General features: G+C 34.8%; 3 protein-coding genes across 3 annotated transcripts; 1 reads left to right on the top strand and 2 right to left on the bottom strand.

The window, feature by feature from the left end:
• Positions 1–512: 512 nt before the first annotated feature.
• Positions 513–1,383, bottom strand: LOC122590147. Its single transcript, XM_043762484.1, has 2 exons — positions 1,202–1,383; positions 513–1,043 (listed from the first exon to the last, which is right to left on the bottom strand). Exons 1-2 carry the CDS (start codon positions 1,308–1,310, stop codon positions 808–810), a joined length of 345 nt encoding a protein of 114 aa, XP_043618419.1. The 5' UTR covers positions 1,311–1,383; the 3' UTR covers positions 513–807.
• Positions 1,384–2,784: 1,401 nt separating this feature from the next.
• LOC122586949 (eukaryotic translation initiation factor 5-like) lies at positions 2,785–5,837 on the bottom strand. Its single transcript, XM_043758986.1, has 2 exons — positions 5,764–5,837; positions 2,785–4,588 (listed from the first exon to the last, which is right to left on the bottom strand). Exon 2 carries the CDS (start codon positions 4,243–4,245, stop codon positions 2,950–2,952), a length of 1,296 nt encoding a protein of 431 aa, XP_043614921.1. The 5' UTR covers positions 4,246–4,588; positions 5,764–5,837; the 3' UTR covers positions 2,785–2,949.
• LOC122588176 lies at positions 4,244–16,007 on the top strand. The gene is made up of 5 exons (XM_043760304.1): positions 4,244–4,351; positions 12,200–12,859; positions 14,909–15,100; positions 15,181–15,618; positions 15,690–16,007. The coding sequence occupies exons 1-4, from the start codon at positions 4,244–4,246 to the stop codon at positions 15,610–15,612; spliced, it is 1,392 nt and encodes a 463-aa protein (XP_043616239.1). The 3' UTR covers positions 15,613–15,618; positions 15,690–16,007.
• The last annotated feature ends 360 nt before the right edge of the window (positions 16,008–16,367 follow it).

The following is a 16,367-nucleotide window of genomic DNA, read 5'->3' as shown; positions in this document are numbered from 1 at the left end:
GTTTTATGTTTTCCTAAAGGTAAACTAATTAATTTTGATGGAAGTTCGAGAATAGAAATCGTTATTTTTTCTTTTATTGAAGTCAATGATAAATGAAAGAACGTACTCGGACACTTCATATTACGCATGTGTGTCACATTCAAAGATAGAAGGAAAGAGAAGAAAACGAAAATTGTAATATATCATTTTTGAAGTAAACAGACCTATATTTTTAAATGTTTGATGTATTAAGTGGCTGAATGTATAAATAATGTTATTAAATAAAAAGAAGAAAACATAAAGACAGTTATTTTATTTATTAAAAAATGTTATTAGATAATTAACGCTTATTTTATTTATTACTCGTAAATAAAAGCACATAAAATTTAACATAATGCATTAATTTTTCAACTAATAAGTTTATTAAGTAAAAAAAGAAAAAACTACTTTAAATTATTTGTCCTTGTCATCGGATGTATTTAATAATAATATACCAATAATAAGTGAATACCTTGTTAAAATATAGAATGAAGTTATATAATATGAAATAACATAATAAAATTGTGATACAAAAGTAATTACAATTTACAACCCTTTTCAAGGTAATGCAACCAAAGTCAATAGACGTTGGTCAACTAGCATGTGGTCCGAAATACGGTGAGAAACTTTCCATCTTTAAATGTCCTGAGTTCAAATACAAATATTGATGTTTAATTACTAATTTGAGAAAAAATAACTATTAACAACTAACATTTGTGACGCAAAGGGTGTTTGATCTTTTGTTATCTTGATCTTAGTTCGTGTGTTGGTGATGAAATATCCGTACTTCTAAAGATTGAGATGAGAAATAATGGCGGAAAAAGCGCAAAGAAGAGCACTGCCCATGAGAACTGATAAACTTGTTGGACGATATTTGGGTTGTTTTTCATATTTGGGTGTAGGCCGTGTAGCGCAGTCCCACCCATACGATCTAGAGCTCATCTCTAGTCTCTCTTTCGTCCTCATTATCTCAAGCCTGTGTTTCAGAATCTTCATATTCGAATCTACATCGTTACTGGATCTCCCTATTAATCAAATAATTAAACTAACAAAATCAGAAAACGTGGATCCACATCTTAATGTCCATTTAACGGCACCACGATACATACATAATTATCAGGGAAACAAAGCTATCCATATATGTAATATAGCGTACGGGGGCATACTATGTATATCGTTTTACCTTCATCTCGTAAGCCTTGAGCTCTTATATTTAAACGTGGACACGCTCTATGCTCCTTTCTATGTTGGATAACTACAGCACAACCGAAAGAAGGAATCCGCAAAGACATGAGTGTATGGTGAGACTATCAAAGAATCAATAAGTGTTTAATTTATAGCCAAATGATTGGACTATGATAGCTATATCACATCGTTTAAAATGTTTCCATATATAGAGAACTCAAAAAATACCACGTACATTTGAGGGTTTGATGTGGACAAAATAAGAGTCCTACATATATATGTAGCGTGATATTGTGTTCGGGTCAGACGAAGTATGGAGATATGTGATGTGTCCAAATGGATACCAATTTGTTATGTGGTTTTGTATGATTTAAGCTGTCCACAAAGTCGATTGTATCAATAACATTATTTATTCCTTCAGAATAATATTTAAGCGTGTGCATTTAAAATATTATTGGAATGACATAGTAATTGTTGAACCAGTCTTAGGTTATTCATTATACAAAAAAGACAAACTTAGAATCAGCATGAGTCAAAGTTTTCGTTTAGCATTTACTGAAGACTAAAAGGGGAAAACCATGATCATTGAATTGGTTCTTTGTCAAGAAAGTCATATATGTCGATTGGGACTTGTATCTATAACGTTAACTTTTAGGCAAGACAATGTAATTTTGCTTTTGATCGTTTGGAAGGAATGATTGCCAATAACTATGGCAACTGTATGATACTTGAAGTTTGACTTTTAGAAATCCAACAGAGATTATCTAGTTATTTACAAACTTTGGTCTTATTTAACAATTCAATTTCACTTGGTTATTAAAAGGATTAACTGGCCCAAATATAATCCCACCCACGCATATCTCTAGGTCTCTCGTCACTCGACAACCATCACGTAACAAAAAAAAAAGGGGGGGGGGGGGGGGGGGGGGGGGGGGGGGGGGGGGCTAACTTTATTAGAATATTAGCAATGTTTAGAAACACAAGTGTTTTGTTTTTCACATTGTCACTAATATATGCAAAATTGGTCGAATTACTGGTTACCTTGTAACTTGATAAATAACTTTAAAGGCAGGGGTCAGCATATTTGAATTATTGACTCTTTCTTAGGTCAGATAACACAGAAGTTGAAATTTTTATATGCAATTAGGCCCCATGAATGAATACCAAAAACCGTTTTGAGCAGAAAGCAATTTTAATCTTTCATGCATTTTCTACGTCATCTGTTTTAAAAATCACAAAAAATGCAAAACAAATCAGCCGTGAAGTCAAAATAAAGATATTTACGGTACAAGTTATCTGCCAAATTTTAAGGTTATAATAGCTCGGGCATTGCCACGAGATTCTAGATTAGTGTAGAAATAAACGTTTATGCATTGCTTCAACTCTTAGCAGATGAATGCTCCTACAAATAGAGCTAGCATCCGGTGATGCAATCATCCCTGATCGCTTACAGAGGAAATTTCCTGCTAGCAATATCAAAGATCCACATTCTCCAGGTCACAAATCGAAATAACATAATGGACCCAGATTTTAGACTTCATTCCCAATTAACCACACTGCAAAAACCTTGTTGCCAAGAAATTAATACACAAACATAATTTATTATCAAATACTAGGTGCCAACAAAAAACGTGGTGTCTCAAACGCGTACAAACATAACAAACACGACAAACAGGTAGCAGTTGAAACAGAACAATAGCAAATATAAGTAGTTAAAACACAGAGCAAGCAGAGCAGCATAGACTCTTATTCTTCTTCACTTTCAGATTCAGCACTCTGAAGCCATTCCACAAAAGGCTTTGCATTCTTCCAGATAGAGGATCTCTTATTCTCACCGTTGAGTCCCTCCTCATACCACTTCACGACATATTCTTCTTCCAGAATGTCAGCATCATACAGTGCTTTCAAAATAAGGGGCACTTCCTTCACTGCACTTGGGTTTGACTTGCCACAGAACTCCTCAATAGCACGTAACAGAACGAGCTGTGAATCCTCCCCTTCAACCACAATAGCAGCTAAATAGCTTTTTTTCTTAAGAAGATGCTTTGCAAACCCTTTCTCCACCCCATCAAGTAAAGCCTCATAAAGAGCACTTGCATTTTCCTGGTGTGAACCGGATAGTGTCTCCAAAATTTCCTTTGGGCCAACATTTTTTTTCAAATTTTCTTTAGCAATGTCAACAAGCTTCTTGGGACTCGCATTGCCATTAGCAGGTTTGGAATTCTCCTCATGAATAGGCTTGGCAACCTTCTTCACAGGCTCCTCAACTGTTGTGAGCATGACCATGTCAGCAGTAACGGTACTAAGCTGTTCCTGAATACGCAGACGAGCTGCTTCTGCAGATGTGTCGGTCTGCCACTGGACGTCATCATCTTCCTCAGAATCGTCTTTGTCACCAGCCTGGCTAACAGTTGGGGAAACATGATCCTCATCAGACCCGTTACCTTTCTTTTTTGAAGTAGTTTTTGCATGCCCATCTTTAGTCTTCTTCACATCTTTCGTCAACTTCTTCATTACCTTATCAGCTGCCTCGCCTTCCTTTAGACGTTCCTTTTCGGCCCTCCGCATAGCCTTTTTGTCTTTGGAGTTTTTCTTCTGCTCAGGTGGATTCTTCAAAATAAATGATGTCAGCTTGTCTCTCATATCCACATCAGAAACAAAACCACAAGCAGCACATTTCAGCTGGACCATCTGAGTCTTCGTTATTAATATCTCAGTCTCTGGGTTGCCACAACCGTAACACTGAACATATTTCTTAATAAAATTCTCAAGAAGACCAGCCAGTTTTGCAGTATCATGAGAGCCATTGACGAGTGATACCCCAGTTTTTTCATCAAATTTGGATTGGGCTCCAAGCTCACAGCCAAAATACTTGGTAGTGTAAGAAGCTGGCCTCGCCAAAGCTTTGGCAACATCAACCATGTTAACTATATTGGTTTTAATGCCATTTCCACGACCCTCGATCTTTGTAATCATCTTTGGCATCTTGTACCTGTAGAAGGCATCGTCGCTGTTGCTGGCACCAATGTTCTGTAACGCCATGCTTAGTTTGGAAAGTGTGGACTATAAATATCAGAATGAGATAACAGAGGTGAAAATGCGACTGTCTGTAAAAGATTTTATGGCACACAAAGAACGATCAGAAATGGTAAATGTAGGTTGCGGTAAGCTGCAACCAGAAAAATCAATATGTTCCTGAAATGGCGCTCGACGCATACAGCCGACAGTTTTCGAAAAGATAGGAGTTTCCTCCTTAAATATAGGACAATACTCTCCCAGCAACCCAATATACCCTAGGTAGAAAATAGCCTGCTCGGACATAAAAAACCCTTAATACTTCACTTGCTCCAACTTGAAATTCGTCAAAAACAGCTAGCAACACAACCTTCAAAAGGGAAAAAATGTAAAGTAAATTAACATCAACAAAAAGAGCATCAGAAGTCATAGTTTTAATAAGATTACCGCCATACATATGATATATATAACAAGTACTACACATGTATCTCATTACATATTAACCAAGAAAAACCCTTTGGAATTTGGCAATGTAGATAATTAGGATTCAAGACTAGACAAAATATATGTTTTTCTCAATCGTTAGACTTTCAGCTTGGCAAATAAACAATTAACTGACACTGAAAGAATTCAAGTATATATAGACATACAAAGGAGTGTATGACAACAACGTAAGGGCTTAGAGCAAGCACATACAGAAAATTAATTAACTTGTTTGTCAGAAAAAACTATAACTCGGCATTAAGTACACCGAAAAAAATGATGTTTCAACCAAACTACTAATTACAAAACAACACAAAGTAAGGAAGTACGCTCGCAGAATGTAAACTTACGCACATGAACACATAATTGGCCAATGGAAGCAAAACAATAACTTATAATTGGATAGAATATCAGAAGCAGTGTCGTTTAAAAACATAAACACTAAACAATTTATATCAAACAAGCTTTTTTTGACATTTTTCATTACTGTTAAAAGCCATAAAAATATCACAAACATTTTCTAAATATCTTAAATATCAGTGTTTGAGCTTGCTTATTGAACCATATTATGTATCTACTTATCATTTGTTTTTATAAACATATTAAATCAAAAACTGAATCTCCCAAAGAAAGCTGTATCAATTTATTTCAAAATGGATAACTAAAAGCATCTTCAAATAAACAAAACACAAGCAATCATGTAAATACAGCTAATATAGCGCATATTAAATTAATTATAGAAAATTATATAACCTAACAATCAGGATTCAACAAAACATAAAAATTAATCAGATCTAAAAATAAAACCGACTTAAATTCAAAAAAATCGCTTGCTTAAATCTCAAACAACATCAAAATTTATTTATACAAAAAACATAATAATTGAATCGATCAAGTAACGAGATCCATAACAAACCGATCAGATTACAAGTAAATTAACATCGATCAATTAACATAATAAACAACAAATCAATACAACATATATAATAATATAAATATAGATACATGTATATGTATATATAGATATAATAATCAGATCGAAAGAGATTGAAGAGAAGTTACCGAGATCGAATGGAGAGAGAGATAAGAGAGGAGATGTGTGTGTGTGTGTGAGAGAGAGAGATAAAGAGAGATAGATAGTTGTGATTAGGGTTTTCAATTGTGGCCGATAGATGAGATGATATATAATGTTGTAAATGTAATGAGCAAGATTAGGCGGCCATGTATCGGACATTTATTTATTTATAAAAATAGGGTTTCGTTTTCTTATTTGTTTTTGATACCATTACCCACTTTTTATTCCACGTGTGTTCTTTTCATCTCGGCCGTTCATTCGCCGACCTCTTAGATCTACCGTGATGTTTTTTTTTAAAAAAAAAGGTAGATCAGATAAATGACTACCCCAACTTTGATGCGTCCATACCAAGTTAGAATCTTGACAATGCCCTAAAAGCTTTGGTATTTCATGTGTAGATTAATATAGCATTGCTAAGATCCTCTCACCACATTTGCATGTGGCAAGATTTAAACTCATAACCCCCTAGGAAGAAAATACAAAGTGGAAAGCTCCTTAACGACTAAGGTATCACCCTAATGGCTACCACATTTACCGTGATATTTTGATTGAAACTTTTATAGGCAATCTATACAATAAATTATAGAAAATGTCTAAACATATCGATACTTCAGCAATATGTTAGGAAATTGTTTCAGCATATTGAACTTGAATTCATTTGTACTCCAACATAAAAAGCAAATTATTTGGCCCCACATTTCAATTTGTAGACAAAATGCTTATGTTCAAACGGAATAAACATTTTGAGTAACAAAAATTCTTCAATCATGACACACTAGCTTCTCACTATGCACGCTGTCATGATATGATATCCTGATATTCTCATATGCCTATGTGCAAACGGAATAAGCTTTTTGAGCAACAAACTCCACAATCATGACACACTAATCTCTCTGTATGCACATTGCATGGTATTCTTCATTGAAGTTAACCTTAGAGCCGTCTCAAAAAATATATACAAATAATTAGAGAATTATAATTCTGTCAAAAAGATATATGAAAGTAAAGGAAACATAAAGGATTTTCCATCACTAGATTACTTAGATATTCACTTCATCAACAATATAAAAAAACTCATATTCGACAAGGCGCTAGTAGGGACTTAGTACCGAAATTACAGTCTTGTACCAATTCGATTCTAGTACAATATCAATTTATATGAGAACGGAATTGGTACAAACTTTTGGTCAATTTCAATAACAATACGATCGGTACATGGACCGATATACGAGGCGAGACGATTGAGCCTCTTGCCCGTACCTACCTTTTATAACACAATCAATGCTTAACTTAGATTCAAAACATAATTACTTAATATACATTACCCATCATTCTTAAATGTCTAGTCAAATTTCTATATAAATAAACGTTATATTTGGCGTTTAAAGTTTAGCGATTTAGGAATCCATAACATCGAGATGAAAAGTTAAATAACAAAAAGGGGTTTTTATTTTACAAGAGGTTGTGGGTCAATTATATTGACAAATAAATAAATAATTTACTTGTGGTTGCTTGCGATGTTAAACAACGGCAAAAGCTCTAGGCATGATGTATATTGGTCGTAGAACACCGATGAATCTTAACATGATCAACTGCATTAACCACAACAAATTTTTGAAAATAAGAAAATAAGATTAGTTTTTACTTTTTAGAATAAAACAAATAATAAGTGTGAGTCATATATTGTAAACACGGTAATAGTGTATCCTATAGTATACTCAAACTCCAATAATATGCATGCAAAACTTAAATTTTGTACAACAGACAAATAACATATGATAAAAAGCACATTAACGCAAGTGCTTTGGACTAGCAATATTCAAGATGACCCATCAATGAAGAGATCGTAAGTTCCAGTCATATGGACCATTGGTATATATGTTTAGATGTGTGTTATTATTTGCCTTTCACCTATAAAGAAAAGACAGAGTACATACAAGTATAACAACTATACAGTAAGAAATCAAGCTTCTTGGACCATGAGTTATATACTCATCGAAGTCGAGTTTATCATGACTAGCAGAAACCATTGTTGAAAACTGTAATTTATGGAGATTTGTATAAGAAATCTCCTAGTTTCCCCTGATAGCATATAATCAACCAAATAAATTTGTATTAACAAATATAAATTTTGACTAGGGACATCAATCTTGCAAACTTGTATCTAAATGTAATTTTTTATCTCTAACTGTGCCTCAAAATATGTTGGAATGCCATCACAATGAATGATATAATGGATATGATGACCGGGCCAATAATCAAATTTAAATGACTGAACCTCAAACAAAAGTAAGAAAATAAGAAAATACTCAAATTAATTGATCATCGTGTTTAATATGCTTAAAAAGACAATCTTTGTTACTCCATCTGTCTCATTCTAAGTACCCTAGTTTGACTTCCATAAGTTTTTGTTTTTTAAATTTGACCATAAATATTTTTGTATGTATCAAGTGTCATAAACAAAAATTAATTACGGTCAAAGTGTAACACCCGTCGTTTAAAAACATGGATTTCCAAAAACTTTCGCCTAACGGCGTCAAAAGAAAGTGGAAGTAAACTTTAAAAGTCCAAACCAACAAAATCTGTTTGGTTTGTTCATTAAATGGTGTTACTAGCCATATCATTAAAATAAGTTCAAATGGAAACCCATCGGTTGCCCAACATTAAACAACCGACTACATTATCAATACAAGTCAATTTATTTAAACATAAAGAAAATGTCTAAAGCGAGCAGCCACTATGGGTAAACTATAGTCAGCTTCAAGATCATCTACCCATGTCTCACGTCTTCTCACATCTATCTGCTCACTAATGTTGGACCTGAGGGAACAACACATTTTAAAAGAGCAAGTGTTAGCTAACGAATTAGCTAAGTAAGATAACACAAGGTTTATAAAACGTTTGTCCATTTAAAATATTATATAAAAGTCGTATTAAATCGTTAAGGCACATATAACATCAAAGCATCACATCATCCACAACATATCATCGCATTAAACATCATCATAATAGGTTGGATCACCCTAGATGTGCCTAGTCATCTTTTACTTCACATATATCATATAAGCATCATCGTATAGTGTGACATAAGTCACTTACATTAGGCGTGACATAAGTCACTCATCACATATAAGGTGTAAGTTTGTGTGTAGGCGGTCATAAGACCTAACGGGGAACCTCACACCCGACTGGATGGATAAGCTTTTCAGCGGTCCATCAGTGTCGTTAAGGAATGGCAAGTCAATCCAGGAGTAGTCCGTATGTTCAAAGACATTGGTGGGTAATCACTCCACCCGGAGATACTTAAACCACATAATTACGTTGCAAGGAGCCACCCAAGCAACCATATACGCACTCACCGGGCAAGGGCAAGTACGGGTTAAGCTTAACACTTTCATATCATATACGAGCTCGGTTTTCATCACATATAGTTTAGGTGTCCACGTTACCTAAACATCATCACATATCATCTTTTACGTTTGGGCCCTTAAATGTGCACGTGTCATGGCAACTTAATAAGTCTAGTGAACTAGATGAACAAGCCATGTAATCATGCACATTTCACATATCATCAACATATATCACATTTCTATTCATCTCAAGACATTACATATCATTTCATAGCATATCATATCATTACATCTCATATCATTGCATGACATTTCATAACATATCGTTACATATCATCTTTCATTGCATAACATAGTTAATTTTATTATGTATTTCATAACAATTCAAAGCATTTCATATCATATCATAACGTCACATATCTATGGGGTAGCATTTCAGGTTTCAATATGCATCTACATAGCCCATATCACCTCCCGTATAATCCCGAATACCCATAAGCAAACAAGATACCATTTGGGGAAGTTATTATATGAAAACTATGTTTTTTTTGAACCCTCAGCGTGTCAAAGTAGTTTATCTTACCTCGTAGAAGCACATAACAAATGATACGTAAGTTATCGAGCTTTGCAAGTATTCCCGACTACCTATAATCATTAAACGACATAATGAGCTATCAATTACCCACTATTTATGGTCATGACTCAAACCTAGATACCTATAAATATCACCCATGACAAGACTTGATGCATCGGAGGTTCGTTTAATACTTCATAGCTTACATAACTCGACTGAACATGGAAATCACTCACTAAATTAACCTTTCTGTAAACTTGACATCATCCTCAACTTTAAAAAGCATTACCATTAGAAAGTAGACTCTCTCACGATTCCGTGGATAGCTTATTCCTCAAAAACGGAGTTACGGTTCAAAAGTTATGGTCGTTTAAGAATGTTAACAAAAATCAGTCCCTAACGGGAGTTACGAATATTTGTAACGGGAGTTACGCACCTAACGGGAGTTATGAAAATTTGTAACGGGAGTTACCGTGGAGGTGTTATCCTAATTACCCAGCTAACGGTAGTTACACAACCATAACGGGAGTTACGACGACCAGCCGTGAAAAACAACCCCAAAACCTAACCAAACACATTCCAAACGACTTTAACACATCTTCAGGTCTTATGAACATCAAATACACTTAAAATAATACCAAAATCACTCATTGAAAATACCAATTAATCCTTGAATCATTCACCACATAAATCAATCATTGAATCACCCGAATAACATGAAATCGGTAACCGTTTAATCAATTAACCCAACCCAAACCCCATGGCCTGGATTGAATACTCATCTATGACTCATAAGATCAGATTTCAAGGAGAACATTACCTATATTACCTGTAGATTACAAGAGGATGCAAAAGGCTTGATCAACACACCCGAAAACGTATGAAGTCGCACAAGAATTGATCAAGGAGAGGAGGGACGGCCTAGGGCTTGAAGAATGTGTTTTTGGAACTGAATAATGACAGGGATTAGGGTCTAATTACCCCTAAACCTGCTGTACACACTTTTCTAAACTTACATTCAAGCCCCTTCACTTCACATCTTTACATCTAAGGCTTTAACAACCTTACGGGAATACTTACTAATACTTTAATCACAATTAATCATCTTAAACACATTAACACATGAATCATTAAGGCTTTAAAACCTTACACATAATGCACATTAATCACACATAAACATTAAATATCTTAGAGACTTAACGGATACGTTGTGTTGACTTAACGACTCAAGTCAACCGTTAATTAAAAGTTCGGGATGTTACACAAAGTTCAAAGGACATTTACTGCCTTTATGTCTTTCAGCCAAATGTTGGTCATGGGTTCAACACCTATGAAATACATATTGGGACTAACCGGCGGCAAGTTAGTACAGTTCTCCTGCTTGCGGATTTTTCCTTGCGCTGATTTAGGAGCCTTCTTCTTTAGTCTAGGATTCTAAAAAAAAAGGTTGGGCAAAAACAAGAAGAGGTCGTCGTCCGACAACTGTCTACTAAGTGAAGAGTCACTCGCTTTCTTTTATTCGCACATAAGATGTGCAGGTCATTGCTAATGAGGTGAGGTATGTGGGTATTCACTAGCATATAGATGGTTTCTTTCAGAACGGTAGTGGGACTAACACCGCCAGTTATGCCCTCGGATTAACTGTGTTGGTTACGTGGTCGATCGCTACTGGACAATGAAGAGACAATGCCGCTGAGTCCAATCACCACTGATGTTAAAAAAAAAAATTTAGCCTAATTTTTAGAAGTATTTATATATATTTTTTTAAGATAGATATATTTTTTAACCATCTAGGCATGTTAAAATAACCACGTTTTAGTTAACTTTTACTCAGTCTCACAGTGTCATTTCTTTCACCCTCACTCGATCTGATATGATATAATAATAGGTACTCAACAGAAAAACACGCACACTCAAACTTACCATATCTGATTATCAGTAACTTCAGGGAAGATGAGACGACCGCTGATCAGAAAAACGCTCATCAATACTCTGTAATTCCCCCTGACTTCCTTTTTCTATTTTCACCTATTATATTATCTCCCACATTCTATTGAATAGAAAAGGGGATTTATTTACTGAAATCCCTAATTATCCGCGTGTATCTCCTTTACTTTTTTGTTTCTTCCTGCAATATACAATCTCAATAAGCTGTCAATTTGACACTTCATCTGTCTGTCTGTCTGTCTCTATATCCTTTGCTTGAATGGGGAAGAAAAAAGAAAGAGTGATACTATAAGTAGAGCTGTTGCTTCTGATAGATTGAATTCTAAAAAAAGAAAGAAAGGAAAAGTTGTTGATAGATCAAGCAGCTTGCCAAATGACCTGATACATAAAATCCTTTCTTTAATTAGAATCAAAGATACCGTGAAAACCAGTGCCTTGTCAACTAGGTATAGATTTATCTGGACTACTATGCCTTACCTCAATTGAAGACTTTCCTGATGTTGGCCTCTTTTATTCAAATAAAGACCTGAAAATTTTTTCCAAGATTGTTAGACGTTTTCTCAAAATAGTCGTATAGATGTGTCTTCCCTGAAGCTCCAGTTTTCTGGAAAGGTTGTTGAAAAACTTGTGCGTTATGCATTCTCTCACAATATTCAATGTTTGCTCACGGATAACATTGAAATTCCCCTCTCACTATTCAGTTCCCAGTGTCTCAAACATCTCAGTTTAAAAAAGGAATGCAACATATATGTCCTTAAAGCCACATCAACCTTGGAGCTCCCCGCTTTAGCAACATTGTATCTCCAAGTCACTTTCTCTAGTGATGACCATACTGACAACTGCGTTGGCCTTTTATCCGAGTGTCCAAACTTGAAGAATCTCACCTTAAGAAGATGTGAAACTAAAGGATTGAGTTATTTCGGTATTTGTCATCGTGGATTATCTGATCTCACTCTTGATGAGATGCTCAATGATGTAAAGGTTGTTACTGTGTTTGCACCTCAACTCGAGAATTTCACTATTAGATGCGACAAATTTAGCCGCCTTGGTCGGGAGCATGTGATTTCTGCACCTAATCTTGCCTCCTTGGCTTATAGAGGTACCTATCCTTTACACCTTTCTATCGATGCTCATGACGCTCATCAGATAGTTTGTCTGCTTCAACAGCTTCACAGTGTCAAATTTCTTACACTTAACACGGAAATTATTGAGGTATAGCTATCTTCATGTGCATCTTAAATTGTTATTTATATGTAATATCTTAGTTATTACTTGAGTATTCTAGAAGCACTAAAAACATTTAAAACAAGGTAAAGTAGAAGAGGCATATTGAGTGACGATGACTTACATGTATAATGTATTGTTTGGGTTGGGTCTCCTTCGGGTCAGGCCATAAACAAATCCACACGAGTAACACATTAAATTAATGAATTGGCCTTCCAAACGTGTTTAAAACTATCAATACAAAAAGTTAATTATTGTTACAAATAGCACTTTTCTTCCCAAATCGTGCAAGTCTTATGCTTTCTTAGCAGATGTTTATAGTTATTACATACGGTATGCTTTAGACTTTAAATTTTAGTTTCCTTGATTTTTTAATTCTGGAAGCACAAGCCGAAAATCAAATCAAGTCAACTAGGAACAAACCAAATCGAATAAGATGATTGACTTGCTTCCGGTTCAAATTTAAACCAAACTAGACCAGTTTCAACTTCTGTAGATTTTTTGTTGGCAAAGTTCTTTCCAAAATTTCTAACAAAAGTTTTTTTCTGATGGGATTTTTTAATTTTACTATTTATTCATATATTTTTATAAGAACTGAATTTGGTTTTCGGTTTAATTTGTTTAAAATCATATTGCAAGTTTGGTCCCATCAAAATGACAAATTCAAAAATTCATATCAATTTTAAAAAATCGACTTTGATTTGGTTTGGTTTTCTGTATGTTTGACTTGAATCCAAATACTGAACATCCCCAGCTTTTACCATAAAATCACTATAGATTTGGATTCATAGAATGGGATGGGATGTTGAAAGTCGAAACCCACCACCCTTAGTGGGTTTATATTATGGCTATTTTGTTGGGTTTTGATACCCAATTGTTCATTCTAATTAACCAAATAATTCTAATGGCACGCTGTTGCATTTAAGATGGGTTGTAAACGGGTCACTAATCGTTTATTGAAAGGGTTACTTTTGAGTAACTTTTTGATATGATCAACTAAACAGATTGGATTTGGGTTGAGATAGATGATCATGCCAACCGAGACGCATCATCTGTTACATAAGCATTTACTTAGTCAAATTTTAAAGGTGTTGTTTTGAAATGGATATGGTTTTAAACTGTATCCAATTTGGACAAAACTTCCAAGGGATAAACTGTTAAATCATATGAACCAACCCCTTCCAGTAACAAGTGACACCTGCCTTCCCCCACCCCTTTTTCTCTTTCTTCTTCATTTGTGAGTCACTGAGTTTTACCAAGGTATTATACAATGAGACACCTGTTATGTCTATCTTTGACCTCTTTGTTTGAATTTGAATCTGTATTAATTTTGGAGTATTGATTTTCATTCAAGATATGAATAAGTGGGATCTTGGCTGTATTTATAGGACGACCATTTGTTGTCGTTGCCAACGACTGGTAGCTCCAATGTAATGAGATATCCATAAGCAAGAAGCAATTATTGGCATGTCCTTTGATGTTTGTATGGGTGGTCGAGTTGCAGAAGAGCTAATATTTGGTCGTGACCATATTACTACCGGTGCTAGTAGTGATCTTTAGTCTGCTATAGAACTTGTAACAAGAGGAATGAGAGCTTGTGTTGGCATAATAAATGCTGTAAAATATGTATTACAGTATTATGATTTACGATATAAATGTGATCAATGGGGGACTATGTATAGTGTTGTATACAATATAACTATTAAACAACAATGCATAACAGATATGGAAAAACTATTAGTTTTGAAAACGGATTAATTAGAGTTCATTAGAGAGAGGGAAAAGGAAGAACTAGTTGTCTGCCTTCGTCACAACTCACAAATGGAGATCAAAGAGAATCAGGGGTGGGGGAGGCAGGTGCCATTTTGTTATTGAGGGGATTGGTTACACTGTACCCCACGGAGATTTTGTCCAAATCGGATGTATTTCAAAACCATGTCCATTCCAAGACAACACCTTAAAAATTTGACTATCTAAGTAAATATTCCTTTTATATCGTTTTGTACATATAATTTTCACTTACAATATATTCTGCAGCTTCTTTCTTCAAACGTGGAACTAATCTCACATCAACCTTCCCCGTTTGTTAACTTGAAGAGCTTAACTATTTTTCCGAAAGAGCTTTACGAGGGTGGTCTTCCAAAAGGGAAAGTCAGTTTGTCTACTGAAGTAAAAAACTATTTGCTAGATAGTTCACCAGGGGCCACCTTCACATTGTTTTCCCGTGAGGTATGTAAACTACTACTCTTGGGAGTATAGCGTGAGCATTCTTATGGTTCTATAAATTCTTAATTATTCACGTATAACAGGAGATTATAGCTAAGGAGAATGCCAAGTTGGCACAAGAACTTATGACAAACTTACAGAGACAGCTAAAGTGGAAGCAAGCTGAAATCAAGACCAACAAGGCTCAGATGGATCGATGTAAAACACCATGGGAGAGTGCAGAACTTGGTATCCATAGCTATTGGAGTTATATGAGGTTTCAGATTGAGGAAGGAGAAAAAAACACTAGTCACATTGTTTCAGATTTGCGAAGAATTAAAGATGTAATGATAAAGCTCCCTACTTCAAAGAGGGTTGAGATGCAAGAATGTTTTTCTAGTTTGTGTGCAGAAGCGGAAACCGTTGTTAATAAAATAATAGATCGTGTTAATTCACATTTACAGCGTAATATGGAGCATAGCCATTTTAGTGCGTTCTTTCAAAAGATAGCTACAAAGTTTCAACCATCTATTTAGCAAATTGTAAGTTCTTGATTTCTTTTGTACTCCCTTTAGTGATTCCCGTGTCATCTTTGTGTTCATGTATATTTCAGGTTCCAGTGTTCTTTGTTACCTCCCCAATGCGATAGTTAACACTTAACAGCAGGTTCTGCAACTAGAATCCGAAGGTTCAGATTTCTGCCTCTCAACTTCTCAAGGTTAAAAGTTTTGCTGATCAAGTGACTAATGATTATCTATAAGTACTAGTTACATAGTCAGATACTCAGAATTGTAATTTGGGACTGGAACAAGTTTTCTTCTTTTATCTTTGTCGTTGGCTAATTACCAATTTCCCCTGTTAGTATTGGACATCTGGCAACTCACTACTAATGATCATAATTGGAAATGTTTTGAAATGTTTTTTCTTTTAAGTGATGATGTGGAATTTAATTACTAACTCATGTTTTTGGCTCGTATAACACATTTTGATAAGTCACTTTCTTGAAATTAAAGTGTTATAAAGTCTGTTTTAAGACATTTTGACACTTTGACCAGCCTTTCATTTTTCGTTTCTTTGTTAAAACATCTCTCTTTTTATATCGCAGCCATGGATTATTTTCTGATATTGTACTTTATATTTTATTTCATCAATAGATCTCCTTTACTTTTTGTATCTTCTCTGATTCCTGCGTCATATCATCTCAATCGCATCTGATCCGTGGTTCGTTTTACTGCTGTTCATCTTTCTGTCTATATATACATATATGTATATGTATATATACTTTGCTTGA

This window comes from Erigeron canadensis, chromosome 2 (genome assembly GCF_010389155.1).
Source record: "Erigeron canadensis isolate Cc75 chromosome 2, C_canadensis_v1, whole genome shotgun sequence".
Lineage (NCBI taxonomy): Eukaryota > Viridiplantae > Streptophyta > Magnoliopsida > Asterales > Asteraceae > Erigeron > Erigeron canadensis.
The sequence above is the reverse complement of the archived record's forward strand: the minus strand, read 5'-3'. Positions and strand labels throughout refer to the sequence as shown.

Coding starts and splice junctions, on each gene's coding strand:
- LOC122588176 (XM_043760304.1), top strand. CDS start 4,244: ATGCTTAGTTTGGAAAGTGTGGACTATAAATATCAGAATGAGATAACA. Junction 4,352..12,199: donor ACAAAGAACGATCAGAAATG/GTAAATGTAGGT, acceptor CAAGATTGTTAG/ACGTTTTCTCAAAATAGTCG. Junction 12,860..14,908: donor TTAACACGGAAATTATTGAG/GTATAGCTATCT, acceptor TATATTCTGCAG/CTTCTTTCTTCAAACGTGGA.
- LOC122590147 (XM_043762484.1), bottom strand. CDS start 1,310: ATGTCTTTGCGGATTCCTTCTTTCGGTTGTGCTGTAGTTATCCAACAT. Junction 1,044..1,201: donor TCAAGGCTTACGAGATGAAG/GTAAAACGATAT, acceptor TTTGATTAATAG/GGAGATCCAGTAACGATGTA.
- LOC122586949 (XM_043758986.1), bottom strand. CDS start 4,245: ATGGCGTTACAGAACATTGGTGCCAGCAACAGCGACGATGCCTTCTAC.